The 15465-nt window shown below is 44.0% G+C and overlaps 3 protein-coding genes across 5 annotated transcripts; all 3 read right to left on the bottom strand.

Annotated features, from left to right (window-relative positions):
* Positions 1-1094: 1094 nt before the first annotated feature.
* Positions 1095-1973, bottom strand: LOC101155232 (DELTA-stichotoxin-Hcr4a). The gene is made up of 3 exons (XM_004080723.4): positions 1892-1973; positions 1704-1815; positions 1095-1631 (listed from the first exon to the last, which is right to left on the bottom strand). The coding sequence occupies exons 2-3, from the start codon at positions 1805-1807 to the stop codon at positions 1181-1183; spliced, it is 555 nt and encodes a 184-aa protein (XP_004080771.1). The 5' UTR covers positions 1808-1815; positions 1892-1973; the 3' UTR covers positions 1095-1180.
* Positions 1974-2251: 278 nt separating this feature from the next.
* Positions 2252-3510, bottom strand: LOC101154986 (DELTA-stichotoxin-Hcr4a). Of its 2 annotated transcripts, none has more exons than XM_004080722.2 (3): positions 3379-3510; positions 3137-3251; positions 2252-2796 (listed from the first exon to the last, which is right to left on the bottom strand). In XM_004080722.2, exons 2-3 carry the CDS (start codon positions 3238-3240, stop codon positions 2367-2369), a joined length of 534 nt encoding a protein of 177 aa, XP_004080770.1. In that variant the 5' UTR covers positions 3241-3251; positions 3379-3510; the 3' UTR covers positions 2252-2366. The 2 variants fall into 2 exon arrangements, with proteins under 2 accessions (XP_004080770.1, XP_023805399.1); XM_023949631.1 differs by having other exon boundaries at positions 3137-3248; positions 3379-3498.
* Positions 3511-3662: 152 nt separating this feature from the next.
* On the bottom strand, positions 3663-15260 carry plau (urokinase type plasminogen activator). Of its 2 annotated transcripts, XM_020711866.2 has the most exons (13): positions 15222-15260; positions 15075-15151; positions 11090-11318; positions 10951-11011; positions 10776-10880; positions 10552-10705; positions 9803-9900; positions 8988-9029; positions 8701-8899; positions 8472-8623; positions 5260-5400; positions 5039-5187; positions 3663-4969 (listed from the first exon to the last, which is right to left on the bottom strand). In XM_020711866.2, the coding sequence occupies exons 3-13, from the start codon at positions 11153-11155 to the stop codon at positions 4775-4777; spliced, it is 1362 nt and encodes a 453-aa protein (XP_020567525.1). In that variant the 5' UTR covers positions 11156-11318; positions 15075-15151; positions 15222-15260; the 3' UTR covers positions 3663-4774.
* Positions 15261-15465: the final 205 nt, after the last annotated feature.

Below are 15465 nucleotides of genomic sequence, written 5' to 3'. Positions count from 1 at the left end.
ATTATGAGGACAGCACAGGTCTGTGGGGGCCTCTGGGGTCAGACTAGAGTCCACTCTGCTTTCGAGGGGGCTGATTAGAGCTGGATCTGCGGCCCCCTGCTGGACTTCACCAGCATTCCCAACATTCTTAGTCAAATGGGGACTCGATCACCGCTGTGGGAACTTCAGGAAACTCCGGGGAGCTCCAGTTTTAGGAACTGTGATCCTTCCACCGATAAAACCTATTTAAGGTTGTTTTTGACAAAAATATCTTCTTCAGAGTTCCTCTAAAACTCATTTAACCCTTGTGCTGCCTTGTAGGGTCAAGATGACCCCACTCCCAGCGTTAACATGCCTCCACATTAACGTTGGGAGTTGGGTCATCTAGACCCACTAGACAGTGCTCTGAACCTTTTTTCTTCAATGATTTGTGATCTTCACTGGTGTCCATGGATTACATGAAATCTTTCCACCTTTATCCACCTTTGTCATGGTAGGGAGAACACCTCAATGGAAGGAGGGGTCATCTAAGATAGCACAAGGGCTAGTTTAATCTGCTTTGCAGTACTGAAATCCAGCTGCTTTCCATTATTTCTTCATATTCACTGAAATACTTGAAAAAATATCCTAAACAACATCTAATGCAGCTTTCTGGGAGCCACTCTCTGACTGAAGAGAGTCCTGTGCCGTGTACATAGTGTGCACCGCCTGTTCATATGGGATGCCACAGGGTGGTGCACATGTGCAACAAATGTGCATCCATCCCAGGATTAGAATGACAGCACAGCTCCTCCTTTCGGTGTCATGGGGTTGCCGGAGCTATCCAGCCACTTGATTATATGTAATTATTTTAAAAATTACTTTTTGTAATGTGTTTTAGAGAAGAAGAAGAAGAAAAAAACATTCTCAGTCCTAGCATGCCAAAAATGGGAAATATTTTCAGAGGATTTGAGCTCCATCAAAGCTGAATGTTTTTTCTTTGCAATCACACCTGCTCAGCTCTAGAAAGTAAATCAATCTTGCAGTTAAAAGCTTCTTCTACAAATGTTTTTACCTGCCTATCTTGTGTTGCTGTAGGTGCAGAAGTGAAACATATAAGCTGGTGTTTCGTTCGCACTGGATTTTATTTAACAGGTTTTAGAACAGCAAAACACTTAAACTGCACAGGAGCAGCGGTGGTGGACAAACAGGAACCGACACCTCAGGAGGACATCTGTTCCATGGGAGGGAAGACTTTGTCCCACACCTCCACCTTCATGATGGCTTTGCCCATGGGGGACATGGTGGCTTTGATCTCCAGCCTGTTGCCATGGAAGGTGAGGCCGCTGCCTTTGGCTTCTTCGCGCACGAAGCCTTGCTGCTCCTTGTTGTAGTACATCTCCTCGTACAGACTCTTGTTGCACTCCTTGCCTTGTTGGTAGATTCCCACCCCGAACCAGTTCTTGTACACGTTGTAGTCGTACGGCACAGAGAACATTAAAGCCATTGTCTCTTGGGCTTTGTTGCTGTGCCGCTCGAACAGCTCGTAGGTCAGGACGCCCACCGCTCCCGTGGCTTTGGAGCTGGTCTTGCCAAAGTTGCACACCTCCGTCTTCTCCGGGCGCACGGTGGGCTGGGGGGGGCTGTGACAGCTGCCACTCTCCAGGTAAACCCTTATATAACAAGAAGTTCTTCATGTCCTCATAACAGTGGAAGAAATGTCAGCGTGCTCGGTTCGCTCTTACTTGGGGTTGATCAGGCAGTGGTTGTTGGACAGGTTGGTGATCTCTATGGTGACGTTCCTTCTGCTCTTCAGGCTGGCAGCCACACTTTCTGCTGTCTCGCTCATGGTGTCGCCTGGAAATGTTGAGCTGCATATTGGAGCGGGAATGGACCGTCTGCTGTTGCAAAATGCAGAAACAAAGCGGCTTACCTGTCTGGATCTCGGCTGTGTCACAGACTCATGCAATCCAGACTTTACGCCTGATAGACAACTTCAGGCTCCTCCCTCAACAGCTGCCTGCCACTCCCCTCCTCAACCTGGAGTCTTGGAGCAGATGCCTGTGGGAAAAGGGTGTGGTCACATGACCACTTTCTTGTGTTGCTTATCTTTGCCAAAACCAAAGCCAGATTGTCGAGTTTCAATTGTTTGTCAGTGTTCGGATGTTACTCTGATTTTCATTCTGAGCTGGAGAGATGACAAGTTGCAGCAAAAAAAAAAACGTTTTTCACAAGTTGTACTCAGTTCGATCCTAGTTTTTGTTCATTGACCAAAAACACAGTAGACTGCAGATTTTATTTCAGAGTTTTTTATTCTCTAAAGCCCCCACAATGATGAGAGTCACATTCAATCATCAGCAGATGGAACATCTTTGGATTCTGAACATTCTGGACGTGTTGCTGACCGCTCATCGGCCCATCTTGTCATAGAGCTCCAGCTTGATCATGGCCTTGCCCTCGTTTGACATGCAGGCCCGCACGTCCACCTCTTTACCTTGGAACAGCAACCCTGAACCGTTGGCCTCTTGGCGCACAAAGTTGGTGAAATCGTTGCTCTTGTACATGTGATCAAACAACTTGTCATCGCAAGCTCGCGTCTTCTCAAAGACTCCCACGCCCAGCCAGTTCTTGTAGAACGAGTAATCAAACGGCACCGAGAACATGATGGCCATCAGGTCGCTGCAACTCCGCAGCCGCATGTCGACCATCTCGTAGGTCAACACGCCCACAGCGCCCGTGGCCGTGTTGTCATCTTTGATGAAAGAGCAGACCTCGGTCTTGGCGGTGCGAACGGTGGGCTGTGGAGGGCTGAAGGAAAATCCGCTCTCCATGTGAACCCTGGCAGAAAACAGAGAGAGCTGATTCACATCAAAAACACAACAACTGATGCACAAAGGAACTCCAAAAACACATGCACCAAACCCGGCAGACGTTTCATCGTGTACAAAAACATCCTTTACTAAAAAATATTTCTAAAAAGCCCATCACAATGAAGAAAATGTTTGCTAAATGCATCTTTGCAACAACTTGTATTTAGCAAAATGTAAAATTGTTGGAAAATGTTAGTGTAAATGCAAAAAAACTACATTACAAAACATCCATTTATCAATGATTCATTTTGTCAGAAGCTGCAGAGCATTCCTGTCAGCCAGAATCTCTGTCCCTCGCAGAGCCTTACTTTGGGTTGGCGAGGCAATAGATGCTGCTGACATTGGTGATCTCTATGGTGCAGTTACGATTGGTGGCAAGGGTGACGGAGTGGGACTCTGCAGTCTCAGGCATGGTAGAAGCTGCTGGAGGATGCAGAAAAGAGAGATCAACTGAGCTTCACATTTCTTCCAGAAAATGCAAAAGAAGAGTTTGGAAAGGTGCAGTTCAGCTGGGAAATATTCCCAAATATTCCAAAACAAGAGCACTTACTTTTAGTAAGAAAGCAGGGAGTCTTTGGGAGAGAAGTCACAGTTTGGTCGGGAGACGAGTCTGAAGCTACACCCTGTGTGTCGAACCTCAGGCATGAGCTTCAGGTGGGTGTGTCCACCTGAAGCTCATGCCTGAGCAAGGAATGCTACACAAAGAACTTGGTGCCGGAGAGGAAGTCTAATTCCAGCAGGTTGGACCTGCTTCTAGAGCATGAATTCCTGCCCGAAGTGTTTCTTCATGACAACCTAAAGCATCCTCACCGGTTCAACTGCTTCTAACAAAGGTTTCCATGACTCAGACTTTTCTTTATTTTGTGTTTACAGTTATTTCTCCACGGTCATAAGTCACATACAAGGCTCTATTCATGGCTTGAATACAGAGATTGTTTGTTGATAGCATCCTGCTTTAACTGGATTGAAAAACACATTTTACATTATACAGAAGCTTCTTTGAGTCTGCACAGGTCCTGAATGCATCCCATGTGAAAATGTGGGCAAAGCAGAGCTAAATAACAAAAAAATATAAAACTCCACCCAAGCAGAATCAAATGCAGTTACAGAGGGTTGTTTCATTTCTGTGATCTGGTGTGGCCCGGGACCGGAGCAAAAAAAAAGAATTGAAGTGTTAAAGAAGCTGCATAACTAACTGAAGTCATTAAATACCAGTGAAAAGGAAATGCAGACAACAAAATGGAAGCATCAATAAAAATGTATGGAAAAGAAACTATTTATAAAATACAGAACAAATGCTTACAGACGGGTGATACAAGTCACTCACTGTTCTGGGAAAAGTGTGGCTGCCGGATCATGAAACAATAAAAAAGCAACATGTCAACATGCATTGGTTTTTAGCATTATGACGCCCTCTAGTGGCTGCATTAAAACTACGGTGTAAGGAATCTGTCGATAAGAAACGGATTCATAAAGACACCAAATCCAGCAGATGTTTAATCACGTGCAAAAAAACATCCTTTTTTGACAGAAATAAATTGTCTCTTTATAGTTACTAAATGCATCTTTGCAACAATTAGTACTGAGCATAATGTAAAAACTGTTAGAACATGTCAGTGAGAGCTTAATGGTTTGCCCTCAGTAGATGGAGTCATTCCATTGGCCCAAAGAGTCATGGAGAACCTGAATGGAAAGTCTCCTAACTACTAAAATCCTAACTTGATTAGTTAGTGAGGGGAAACCATAACCACTTTCTCTCTCTGGGACTAAATTAAGAAGGTTGATTAGAAAAAGGACAAAAGTTCCAGGTTAAATGGGAAAACCTGTTTTCAGCTTTGTATGTGATCAGCTCATCACCTGTAGGAGACTTTTCAAAATCCTCGTTTGATCTCTTCGCGGAACAGACAACACTGCTGAAAAAGCTGCTGGTTGGTTGCTGAGCTCAGTTATTTGGGAGGAAACTCGCTTCCTGCAGTGATGGCGGACAGACCCGTCTTCTCTTCTATCCACTTGTTGTAGTTGGTGACTTTTGTGTACACGCCGGGCCGGAACTCTTCAGCGCAGCCGTCGCCCCAGCTGACAACTCCAAACAGAAAGAACCTCTCTGCCACGGCGCACACCAGCGGGCCTCCGGAGTCGCCCTGTGAGGAAGACGAGCAGCGTCAAAAGTCCATGCGGCAGCTGAGAAACGCCCAGGTGTTTGCAGGTACCTTGCAGGCGTCCTGGCTCCAGTTGGGACTCGCGGCACAAATCATGTTATCAGTAATCATGTTTCCGTAATAGTCCTCACGCCGACACACGTCATCAGCCAGGATATTCACCTGGGCCTCTCTGAGGTACTGAGAGTTATACCAAAGCTCTGAGGAGAAGAGGGGGCCGTTCAAAGGTTACGCTGGCCAGCGAGCATGCTGCAGCTCCACTCAGAGCTCACCGTGTCTCTCTTTTCCAAAGCCTGAAACCTGACAGGGGAAGCCGGGGTGCAGGGTCTGCGCGGGGGGCGGCAGGCAGACCGGCTTCACCGCAGCGCTCTCCTCAGCACATCTCCCACGTTTGGGCTTAAGCTTCAGCAGAGCTGCAGCAAACACAGGAGATCACAGACTACTTCAGGAATCGTCCTCACGTTCTTAGAAATATTATAAATCATTACAAAAATAATAAGTGATTGAAGACCTTGATCTGTTCCTGGCAAGGCAGTGTAAAATAATAATACAGCTCTAGGTCTCATGCAAAAAGCCCATAAAAGTGACAGTTAAAAGCTCAGACTTTTAGAACATTCATGCTGCAGTGGACCCGACCCAAGTTTTGTGCACCAACAACAACTGGCCTCTTCTAAAAGCACCAAATGCATCCAGTTGAAGATTTAAGGCTGCTGTGAAGCTGGACATTCTGGACACATTACATCTCACTGAAGCAGAGCACCAAGGTCCAAAAACGATCTTTTCTCCAGTCTGCTCTTCCTGGTCTTGCTGGAGTTAGAGGAACATTCTTCCTATTCTGTGTATTCCCAAGGCTTTCATCCTGTCTTCCTGTCTGAGCCTCTACATGTTGAGCATCCTTCTGCCTTTCTCACTCTGAAAAATGGATTTGATGAGCTGGTCTCTGCATGTGGTCAACATTAAGGAGAGGCAGAGCGGACTGAGCTTCTGCGGCTGGACACACCAACCATTCCTGCGGCTAAGGGAGTTTGATGAGTCGATCCCAACTGTTTGTGGATGATGTTGCAAATGTGGAGCTATTGAATTATTATCCTGCCCCCCATTGAATGCTTTTGTCAGTCAGATTTCTGGAAATTGGAACCAAAGGATTTCTGATGCATCTGGCAGATCAGAAGCTGCTGACAGTGGGAGCTTTGTGGAGAGACACACGGGACGGTTAAGACTCAGACTGAGAGACGGTCACAGCTCAACCAAATGCGGCTGGGTAGCTCAGTTGGTTGCGGCTGGGTAGCTCGGTTGGTAAGGTGAGAGGCTACAATGCAGGAATCCAGGGTTTGATTCCCGGAGGGGGATAAACAATGGTACTGGGTCAATTACCATATCAATGGCGAGCAATGAACATCACCCAGTGAGGGCCTTTAGGCAAGGCCCTTAACGCTACTGCCTCCCGAGCGCGGTTAGGCTGCAGCTCACTGCTCCCCCAGGGGATGGGTCAAAATGCGGAGAAGAATTTCCCCATTGTGGGATCATAAAGTATCAATTATTATTATTATTATTATTAAATAATGGATGCCTTACAGATGCCCAACAGAGCAGCGTGCTTGTAGTCATGGAGCTGGTATGTAAAAACGGATGACTGCTTGGAGAAACTTTCTGATCACATTGAAGGGAGACTGGAATCGGACCAAAGAGACCAAAAACTCTGTTAGACCAATCCAGAAAACAGCTGGTAGACGGGAAACAAGCCTGCTAGTGCCAAGAGTCAGTGGCTATGTCCGAAGTCTCATCCTAACTACTAAAAATCTATATAGAGTCCTGAATTGTAAAAGCAATTCAGACGCCGCTCTCACTATTTTTTTTTTTTACAGTTACAATCTGATTAAAATGAGCGTTTTGCGATGATTATTTATGAGTCCACTGTCTTCTGCAGATAAAAACATTGATGGTTGATTAAAAAAATAGATTTAAATACATTTTTTTGGCAAAATTTTTCCGATGCAATGCATGGTGGTCTACATTCGCCGATCTAGTGAGCATCGATGCACACTGGTTTTTTGCAGAGACCTCTGGGAAATTTCCAGGGCACTGGATTTTGGAATTGTACATTCAGACAGCACTATAGAGTAAGTAGTGAAGGAATTGGGACACAACCGTTCTCTAATGTGACCTTCAACCCCCTGCCCTCCCCACATCCAATGCCAGAGCTGGTGGGGCTCTTGTGGCAGTAGCAGCTTAAAGATGTGCACAGTGTGCATATCCTGCCCCCCATCCCCAAATCAACTACCTGTGTTGCGTTGGGCTTTTCTGTTTTTTGCACTAGTTGGGTTATATGTGTTACTTAATTTACATTCTGCTCTTGATGTGTGCAAAGGGAAGATATTTGCTCTTTTTTTTGTCACCCCTGTGTTCTCTCCTTCCTCAGTTAATCCCCCCCCAGGTGGTGCTGGATGTCTGTCGGTATGTAGGGGTGTGTCTGTGTGTTTGTGTATCTATCCATCTTATTGTGTAGTTCCTTAAGGTCTTTTGTGACGTCATCTTTCCTCAGTTTGATAGGTCATTGTATGAATGTATAACTGATGATTGTATTGTTTTTGTGTACTATTCTTGTTTGATTCCTTGAAATAAACCATTTCCAAATCCAAATTCCAAATCCAAATATTTGACTTTTCATTTTCATGCCCAGAAGGTGGTCTTTTATTTCATTTTGTTTATGCATTTAGAGAATGGACTGTGAGCAGGTGATTGTTTTTCACTGGGTCATGACTGATTTTTAAGGATGTTTTTACAGCCGTGCACTAAAACAGTTGTGCGACTACACTTGTGTTAAGGCCGTGTCCCACAGCTGCTACGTATATTTAACACATCTTGCAGGGATGAAAACTGATCATACATGAACATACGTGGAAAAAGGGAGAAAAGTTGTGGTCATTAAGTGAAATGTTCACAGATGTATCAGGAATGAACCACGATAAAACCACGGAAGAAGTACGAATAAACCACGCTAAGAACACGTAAACCAACGTAGAACATGAATTGTGTTATGATTGTGCTGTTTATGCGTAATTCATTAGTGATTCATGCATTAATTACGTCATTCGAACTTGATATGTGCGCCGTATACGTCATCTTAAAGTTACACATCTGTGGTTCATGCAGGAGAAGTCTGTTAGACAAACGAGGAACGGTCATGGAATGACACACATTTGTGTTTGCATCTCACAAAAATCCCTCACAATTGCATAAAACTTACATAAAATATGTGTATAAACTGCGTAATTCTCAACCGACAAATACTTTGAACAGCTCAAAACTGAATTCACCTAAAGACCCATCCACTGAAACCGTTGACGGACGTCTGAGCACAACGACAAACGCAAGAAACACGTTTGGATGACGCATGTGTGTAAAATGTACTTAGCGGCTGTGTGACACGGCCTTTAGTTTTGTGGGGTCACACTTTGGGTCATATAGAAAAATAGACTGAAACCAATGTCGTTGTTGTAGTTTCCGTCACTGTTGTCGAATCCTTCATGTGTGAAGATTTTGTCCACTTTGAACATTTGCTCCGTGTCTGGGTTGCTCTCGTTCAGGGCGCTTTTCCCCAGAGTGACAGAGAAATGTCTGGCTCTGCTCCGAGAGCTGAAACACAAAATCCCAGGAGACGTTCAGACCCTCCTTTCCCAGCACCTGCCGTGTCTGCAGTCGGTCCTTCTCACCCGTCGAGGAAGCAGTGGGCGGCTGTGAGGACCCAGCAGGCGGAGATCAGGCTGCCCCCACAGCGGAAGACCTTCTTCTCGGACTTGCTCCGCCAGAAAATAGCAGCCATCCACGGGTGGGATTCCACAGAAGAAACGGTTCCCCCGACAATCTTCATCTGCCTCCCTCTGGTGCGCTGGCCACATGTCGACTCTTCAGCTGGGAAATCAAGCTGTAAATGTAATCGGACTACCTGCAAATGTAATCAGACTACCTGCAAATGTGGGGATACATGTTTCCCACTCACTGGTTAGAGGCTGTGTTGGTTCTGGAGAAGGTTCCGATGCAACTGCAAATGAAAGAACCTGTGTTGATATTTTGAACTTCTTGATCTTCATTCATATAGAACATTATATACCACAATACACAACTTTTAAAGTCCTGTTCCTGAATCTCTTCATAAAAAACTCAACTGTCAAGCAACCGTATAGTGATATATGAGTTGTGACAGCGTCAGAAAAAGACGTGACTGGATATCAGTGATGTGCGGTCAGGTGAGGCAAGTGACGCTCGGCCTCACCTGTCATCGTGATAAAACAGAAAAAAGTACATTAAAAAAAATATCATTTTCCATTGAACCGTGTTTAAGATACATTTTCTGTTGACTCGACACGTTTTCCTCAGTTTCTGAGGTTAAAAATCGCCGAATTTGAGTGGTGCGCGATAAATTTTAGGCCTAAAAGAATTATTGTTATGATCATTTTCACAGACAACATTTGATAACTGATAAAAAGCACCAGAATTTAAGGTTGGAAAAATACCAGAAATAGTTACTGAGGGTCAAAATTACATGTGTGCTGAACACATCTGTACACTTTAGTTTGTTTCCAGTATTTATGAATAATTTATACACAGGAAGAGTGTTCTATTCATGTATATAAAAGAAATATTCTCTGTAGGACAAATATGTTCTGTGTGTATCTTATATTCTGTTACCTGCTGTTGGATGAATGGTGAAATATTCAGTTCTTGTAATTGTAAATCTGACTCCAGAGGAGTCGGTGCCTCACCAGCCATCAACCTCACCGCACGTCACTGCTGAACATGTAATGAAACCCTTACCGGGTTGAAAGCCACAGCGTGGAATCTCACAGTATTCCCACTGCAGCTGATGGTTCTTCCCAACATAACACCACGGACGCCTTCTGAAGTGAAGATTCCTGCAGAGCAACAGCACATCCGTCACAGTCTTTGCAATGATTACAGAAGCTGAATCCAAGCTAGCTCCAACACGCTCATGTGTGGGGTTGTTTTTTTCCATGTTTGAGCACGTCCAAACGCAGACTCCTCAAAAACAGTTGTTTTTGTAAACATCAGGGGAATCTGGAGGGGATTTGGGAAAACTGAACAAACAGACTGCAGCATACGAGAGGAGGACAGTAAATCCTTTCAGATCAGATCATCACTGTTTATGTGAAAGCTCTGGGTTTATTTGTCCTTTTCTCTGTAGAACGGTCTCTCAGTATAGCAGAATCATTTCCATGTAAACCTGTGTTCATTGTTCAATTTAGACCTGGCAGTTAAGCAGACAGTGTTAAACAAAGTCAGCAGAAAACATTTGAGGTTTGCATTTGCTCACTTTGGAGCTACAAAGCAGCTGTTCTGACCCAAATGTTCAGACTTTCTTTAACTTTAACAATAGACGTGACAGTTTTTATACCAGATCTGATCTGTTCTGACCAGCCTGAATCGTGACCCATTTGAATAGTCCAGCCCAGCATGTGATTTAAATCTCCTTTTATGTTCAGCTTTTCTATAGTTTGAAGGATATGTCAAAGGGTTCCCTTTAGCCAGCAGGAGCTCAGGCTGACCTGCAGTAGTTGTGCCTCCCTGAGTGAAGATCCCATGATAAGAAGCGCCTCCTGGTTTCTGGGTCCCACTCTGCACAAGCTCGTCCGCTGGCTGTTTCAGACACTTGGCCTCTATAGTACAGCCCAACGCCCTCATAGCAGTCGTTTGTGACCTCTACAGAAAAACCAGGAGGTGAAGCATCGATTCAAAGTGTCCGAAAAGTGAGTCAAGTCTCTCAATCCACCTGTCTCACAGTGGATCCCAGCGAAACCCTCAGGACAAACGCAAAACAAATGTTCCCCCGTGATCAAAGATGGGAACGACGAGCCTCCGTTCAGACAGAGCCCACCTACAAAAAGTAATGGAAAAACTTCATGCTCAGAAATCTATGGAACTGAAACGTCTGCAGTGAAACCTACCGAAACCTCCAGAGGAGAACAGGTCCGTAAATCTGCCCCAGATGTTGGGTTTCCGCAGGCTCTGAGATATGTAAAGCAATAAAAAGACAACATGATCCTTAAGGACACACAGAAAGATGGTAAAAAGGAAAACTCTTACTGTCTCCACTCCTGACAGGACCACAAGCGTGCACATGAAAGCACCACAGCTTCTCGTCACCGTCATGTTTCTTCACGGCGTGAAATCCAAGCGCCCTCAGCGAGAACGGGCTTGCACAGCAAAGTGTGCGGTTCCTCTTCTGGGTTCCTGGCTTTGAGCTGGGAGGAGGCGTCGTCCTGACTGGCTAACAGCTGGCTGGGAGGTCCACTGGATTTGGAGGAAAACATTTCTGTAGAACAAAAGGGGTTTTAAGACAACTCTTCAAAAATCAAAAACTACTTCATGTCCTGAAAATGATTGTTGATCTACAAAGTCAGGAGTACAGTGGACCAACAAAACACAGACACAAACCCCCAAAAAGTGGAAGTCTAACTTCAGGTTACCAGGGTCATACAGTCACACACACGCACACACACACACACACACACCCACACCTACCTGAGACCATTTAGAATCACAATTCCGCCAATGAAGCCGACCAACAAAGAAGAAAAACCCCACACATGCACGAGGAGAACATGCAAACTCTACACAGAAAGAACCCAGCTGAGATTCGGCTCGGTACCTTCTTACTGTGAGTTCAGACTGCTAACCACTAGGGGTGTTGGAAAAATTCATTTTGGCGATATATCGCGATGGTTCATTTAATGACACCTGTATGGATTCCAAATTCTGTCAGGACAATATTTATGTCATTATTTCTGAGCGTCCTTCAGCGTCTGACTCTTCTTTTCCACTTCAACCTCCAACCACTAGTAGGCAGCAGAGCACACTGAGCCTCTTTAGCAGCTTTACACAAAACAACAAGACCTCAGAGAAGCAGCAGCTTGTTTTGTTGTTATCAGACATGAACTACTTAGTTTTTACTGGGATGGAACTGAACAGAAACTCTGTTCCATGTTGCTGCCTGTATTATATAAAAACACAGATTGTGGTTCTTTGTAGCTCAGAGAAGAACGAGTGAAGCTCTGCAGCTGCACAGCGGCTATTGCACAGAGCTGAAATGTCGTCGGCAAACCGGGCCAAAGTTCTGGAGAACCTCCCAGCAATAGATTCTAGTTCTGATGGATCAGAGTGATGTGTCCAACGCTCTGGAAAAAGGCAGACATCGTGGCGATGAGCGGTGAAATCTGGAGCTGCAGACTGTCATGGAAACAAAGCATCATAGTCACATTATAGTGTCTCCTTCATCATGTCGCTGCCTCATCATCACACATTATTGTTTCTGGAAAGAATTAGTGTTTTTGTTTTCCCCTTTATTTTTGAAGCTCCGTTCAGGCTCCTGAACCGTTTTAAAGTTCTGGAGAAGCTACATTAATGTTGAAAATAAACAGCACTTTATTTCCTCAATCGTATTTTAGAACCTTATTGGTTAAGGCACAATCATTTTATTTATTTTTCTTATTCTGAAATATATTTTGTTGTGGAAATCAGACAATGTTGACTGTTCCCTTTCTACATTTTAAGTTACCAAAATAAAAGCACTACACATTTGCCTGGGTAAAAGCAACTTATATATGAGACACAGTTGCAGTGCTTAACATTGTGATCATTAAATAAACTGAATTTTACTATTTTATTACAAAAAAGGCAAATTAATATTCAGGTAGTTTTTTCTAAGTCATACTTTAAATAAAAAGAGAGAAATGTGTTCCGGTACAATATCGGGATACATATCGTATTGTGGGACGCGAATACTAATCGTATCGCCAGACTCTTGCCAATAAAACCCCCCACTAACCACGACACCAGCGTCCAACCCTGCTCTTTCTTTGACAACCAGTTTTTAAGGGGGTGAGGGGGGGGGGGACTTTCGTAGCCCTCCTCCTTTTCTATTATTTTTGTAGTAATGGTGCAGAAAATAAGTTCTTGGTAAATAACGAAAGTTCACCTCAATACTTTGTGATGTAACCATGGTTTCAGGGACAGAGGTCAAAGGTTTTCTGTGGATCTTCAGCAGGTTCGCACTATAGTTGCTTTTATTGTCCATTCTTCCATACAGATCTTCTCAAGAGCTGTGATGTTTTGGGGCTGTCATTGATAGACTGTGGTTTTTGTTACTAATAGCAACCCTTTGTTACTGTGGTCCCAGCTAGCTTTCCTCAGGTCATTCACCAGTTCCTCAGGTTGTCCAACTCCTTTTTAAGTGGGACAGATTGCAGATGTGGTGACTGACAAATACCCTCCAGGATCTTTCAGTGTTGTGGTCTCTGGTTAGCCTCTGTTCCCCCTGCTGCCTCAAGGGTGCAGCAGCAGGTTGGTGGTGAACATGGGACCCTCTCCTATGCCTCCTATCCCAACAGGGGGGGTACTTGTGGGGTACCCACCGCCATTTTATCTCCTTCCTGGTGTAATCCCTTCCTTAAGCCTTAGTCACATCTACCGTATGGGGGGTTCGGGTTTGGGGGTTTACCTGTACAGGTGCAGCTGGTTTTTGGGTTGTTCCCGTCCAGTAGAGGGTTGCAGTGAGGAGGAGCTGCATCTTAGGTGAGCGCAGGTGCGTCTTGCAGTTCCGTTGAGACTTAGACGGCCACCACAAGGGACGTCATACACTTGGAGCGTACCATTCTTATGCGTGTGGTAAGTGTTTCATGAATTATTCTTAAAGCTAATGTTAGATACATTTAAAACGTACAGGTTCTGACTGGGCGGTATGGCCTGAAAATCTCAGATTTTATTTTTATTCGATTTTTTTCCCGAATCCCCCCCTACTTAAGGAAATCAGTAAGTGCAAACAGCAGACAACTTAACAAATTTTGCTTTTATTTAATCAAACACAAGACAAATGTAACTTCCATTTCTGGGATGAATAATAAATAAATAAACACACACTTGGAATCAAAGTTAAAAAATGAGATTTTTCTTCGTCTCACTCCCTTTTGGACTTGTGTTGTTTATATAATTTTGTTTTATATTATTTTCTAAATAAAAGGTTTCCTCCAGGTGTTGGAATAGGTTTGTGGTGCTGCTGCCTTTGACTGCGATGGGCTTCAGGCAAATGTTGCAGCGTGGGGGGTGGGGGGTGGGGGTCTCTTCCTCCGTGGCAGTAAACCCATTCCAGTTCAAAACAACAGATGATTTTATTCCTTTCTTGGGAACAAACTTCCCACTCTCACCGGTAGCCATGCTGTCGCATGCTGTTTCCTGTGTGCTATGATGTTGTTGTTTGTCGCTTGCCGTACCGCCGTGTGAAACTAACTCTACGGAAACTCTGGGGAGCCAAAAATGCACCATTACACAAAAACTCGATATAGTTATTTTTTAAATCGCTCATAACAAAAAATTTGAATTAATTCATTCAATCGATTTTTCGCCCTGGCCTAGTACAGATGATGTGTTGTTGTGCCACATTCTAGTGTTTTGTAAGGTGCGAGTACTGACCCCTGACTCACAGACAGAGAACAAATGCTGTGGTCATGGCGTTTGCACACCACACTGAAGTGTCCACATGTTCACAGCTTTAGGTAACCTGTCATCATCTTTTTCTTTTGAAACAATCCCAACCCTTTGGGCTAAAATGTCTCCTGGCTTCATGTTTCTTTTTATTCTCACAATCACAAGTTAAAGTCAAGATTTGGGATGAAAATTTGCCTTTTCAGACATTAATGGGCAGGTGTAGAAGAGCCAGGTAACGTCTGTATCAGAAGTGTTTGTTCCACAACTTTGAGTGTTAAATTCTATGAAACTATCTGCATTTTGCTGAAAAAACATCCCGACTCTGTAACAAAATGGTGTTTGAGTTGTAGCAGTTTATCAGGAAAAAGCTCATCTTCTAAAACCTCTGTCCACACTACCAAGTGTGACGTCATCACTTCAGCGGCAGCAGCCCCGTGACCTTTGACTTCCATTGGAAATCCCCAAAATGATCGGACATTTTCATAAAACTTCAATTGTAATTTTGTAAAAAAAAAAAAAACACAACATAATTTTAAAAAGCCAAATACAAATAAAACAATCTTTCTTAAGTGTCAGAGACCCGTCATACCTGACACAACAGGTGTGAAAATGCCCTTTAGGGATATACATGTGACGTCATCATCAGGTGTTTTGTTCAGTCTGACTCTAAAATCGAAAAGAAGAAAGCAGGAAAAAGACATTTAAGTAAATATGTACACACAAGGCCGGAACTTACTGTGTCTGGATCCTGTTCTGACTGTGCTGCCTTCAGGAATCCTCGGATTTATGAAGACGTTACAGTGTCAGGCACGTATTTTTGGCAAAAAATATTTTTTAGTACTTTATTTCGGGTTTAATCTTTGTTAAATAGTTTGTCAGCTTCAATGTTTTGTTTTTACATAGGTGCTTGGCTTTTTATTTTTCATCCGAAATTCAGTCTGACAAATTGTTGTTGCACATTCTTGCACCCATTTATACCA

Source organism: Oryzias latipes, chromosome 19, assembly GCF_002234675.1.
Source record: "Oryzias latipes chromosome 19, ASM223467v1".
In the NCBI taxonomy this organism is placed as follows: domain Eukaryota; kingdom Metazoa; phylum Chordata; class Actinopteri; order Beloniformes; family Adrianichthyidae; genus Oryzias; species Oryzias latipes.
This window is presented reverse-complemented; position numbering and strand designations above follow the sequence as displayed.

Bases quoted from the DNA above. Each gene is read 5' to 3' on its own strand.
- LOC101154986 (XM_004080722.2), bottom strand. From the start codon at position 3,240: ATGCCTGAGACTGCAGAGTCCCACTCCGTCACCCTTGCCACCAATCGT. The intron at 2,797-3,136 runs GTAAGGCTCTGC...GTTTTCTGCCAG, and splicing joins TATTGCCTCGCCAACCCAAA to GGTTCACATGGAGAGCGGAT.
- LOC101155232 (XM_004080723.4), bottom strand. From the start codon at position 1,807: ATGAGCGAGACAGCAGAAAGTGTGGCTGCCAGCCTGAAGAGCAGAAGG. The intron at 1,632-1,703 runs GTAAGAGCGAAC...TTGTTATATAAG, and splicing joins CACTGCCTGATCAACCCCAA to GGTTTACCTGGAGAGTGGCA.
- plau (XM_020711866.2), bottom strand. From the start codon at position 11,155: ATGACGGTGACGAGAAGCTGTGGTGCTTTCATGTGCACGCTTGTGGTC. The intron at 10,881-10,950 runs GTAGGTTTCACT...TACTTTTTGTAG, and splicing joins GTTCTCCTCTGGAGGTTTCG to GTGGGCTCTGTCTGAACGGA. The intron at 5,188-5,259 runs GTGAGCTCTGAG...TCTTCTCCTCAG, and splicing joins CTTTGGAAAAGAGAGACACG to AGCTTTGGTATAACTCTCAG.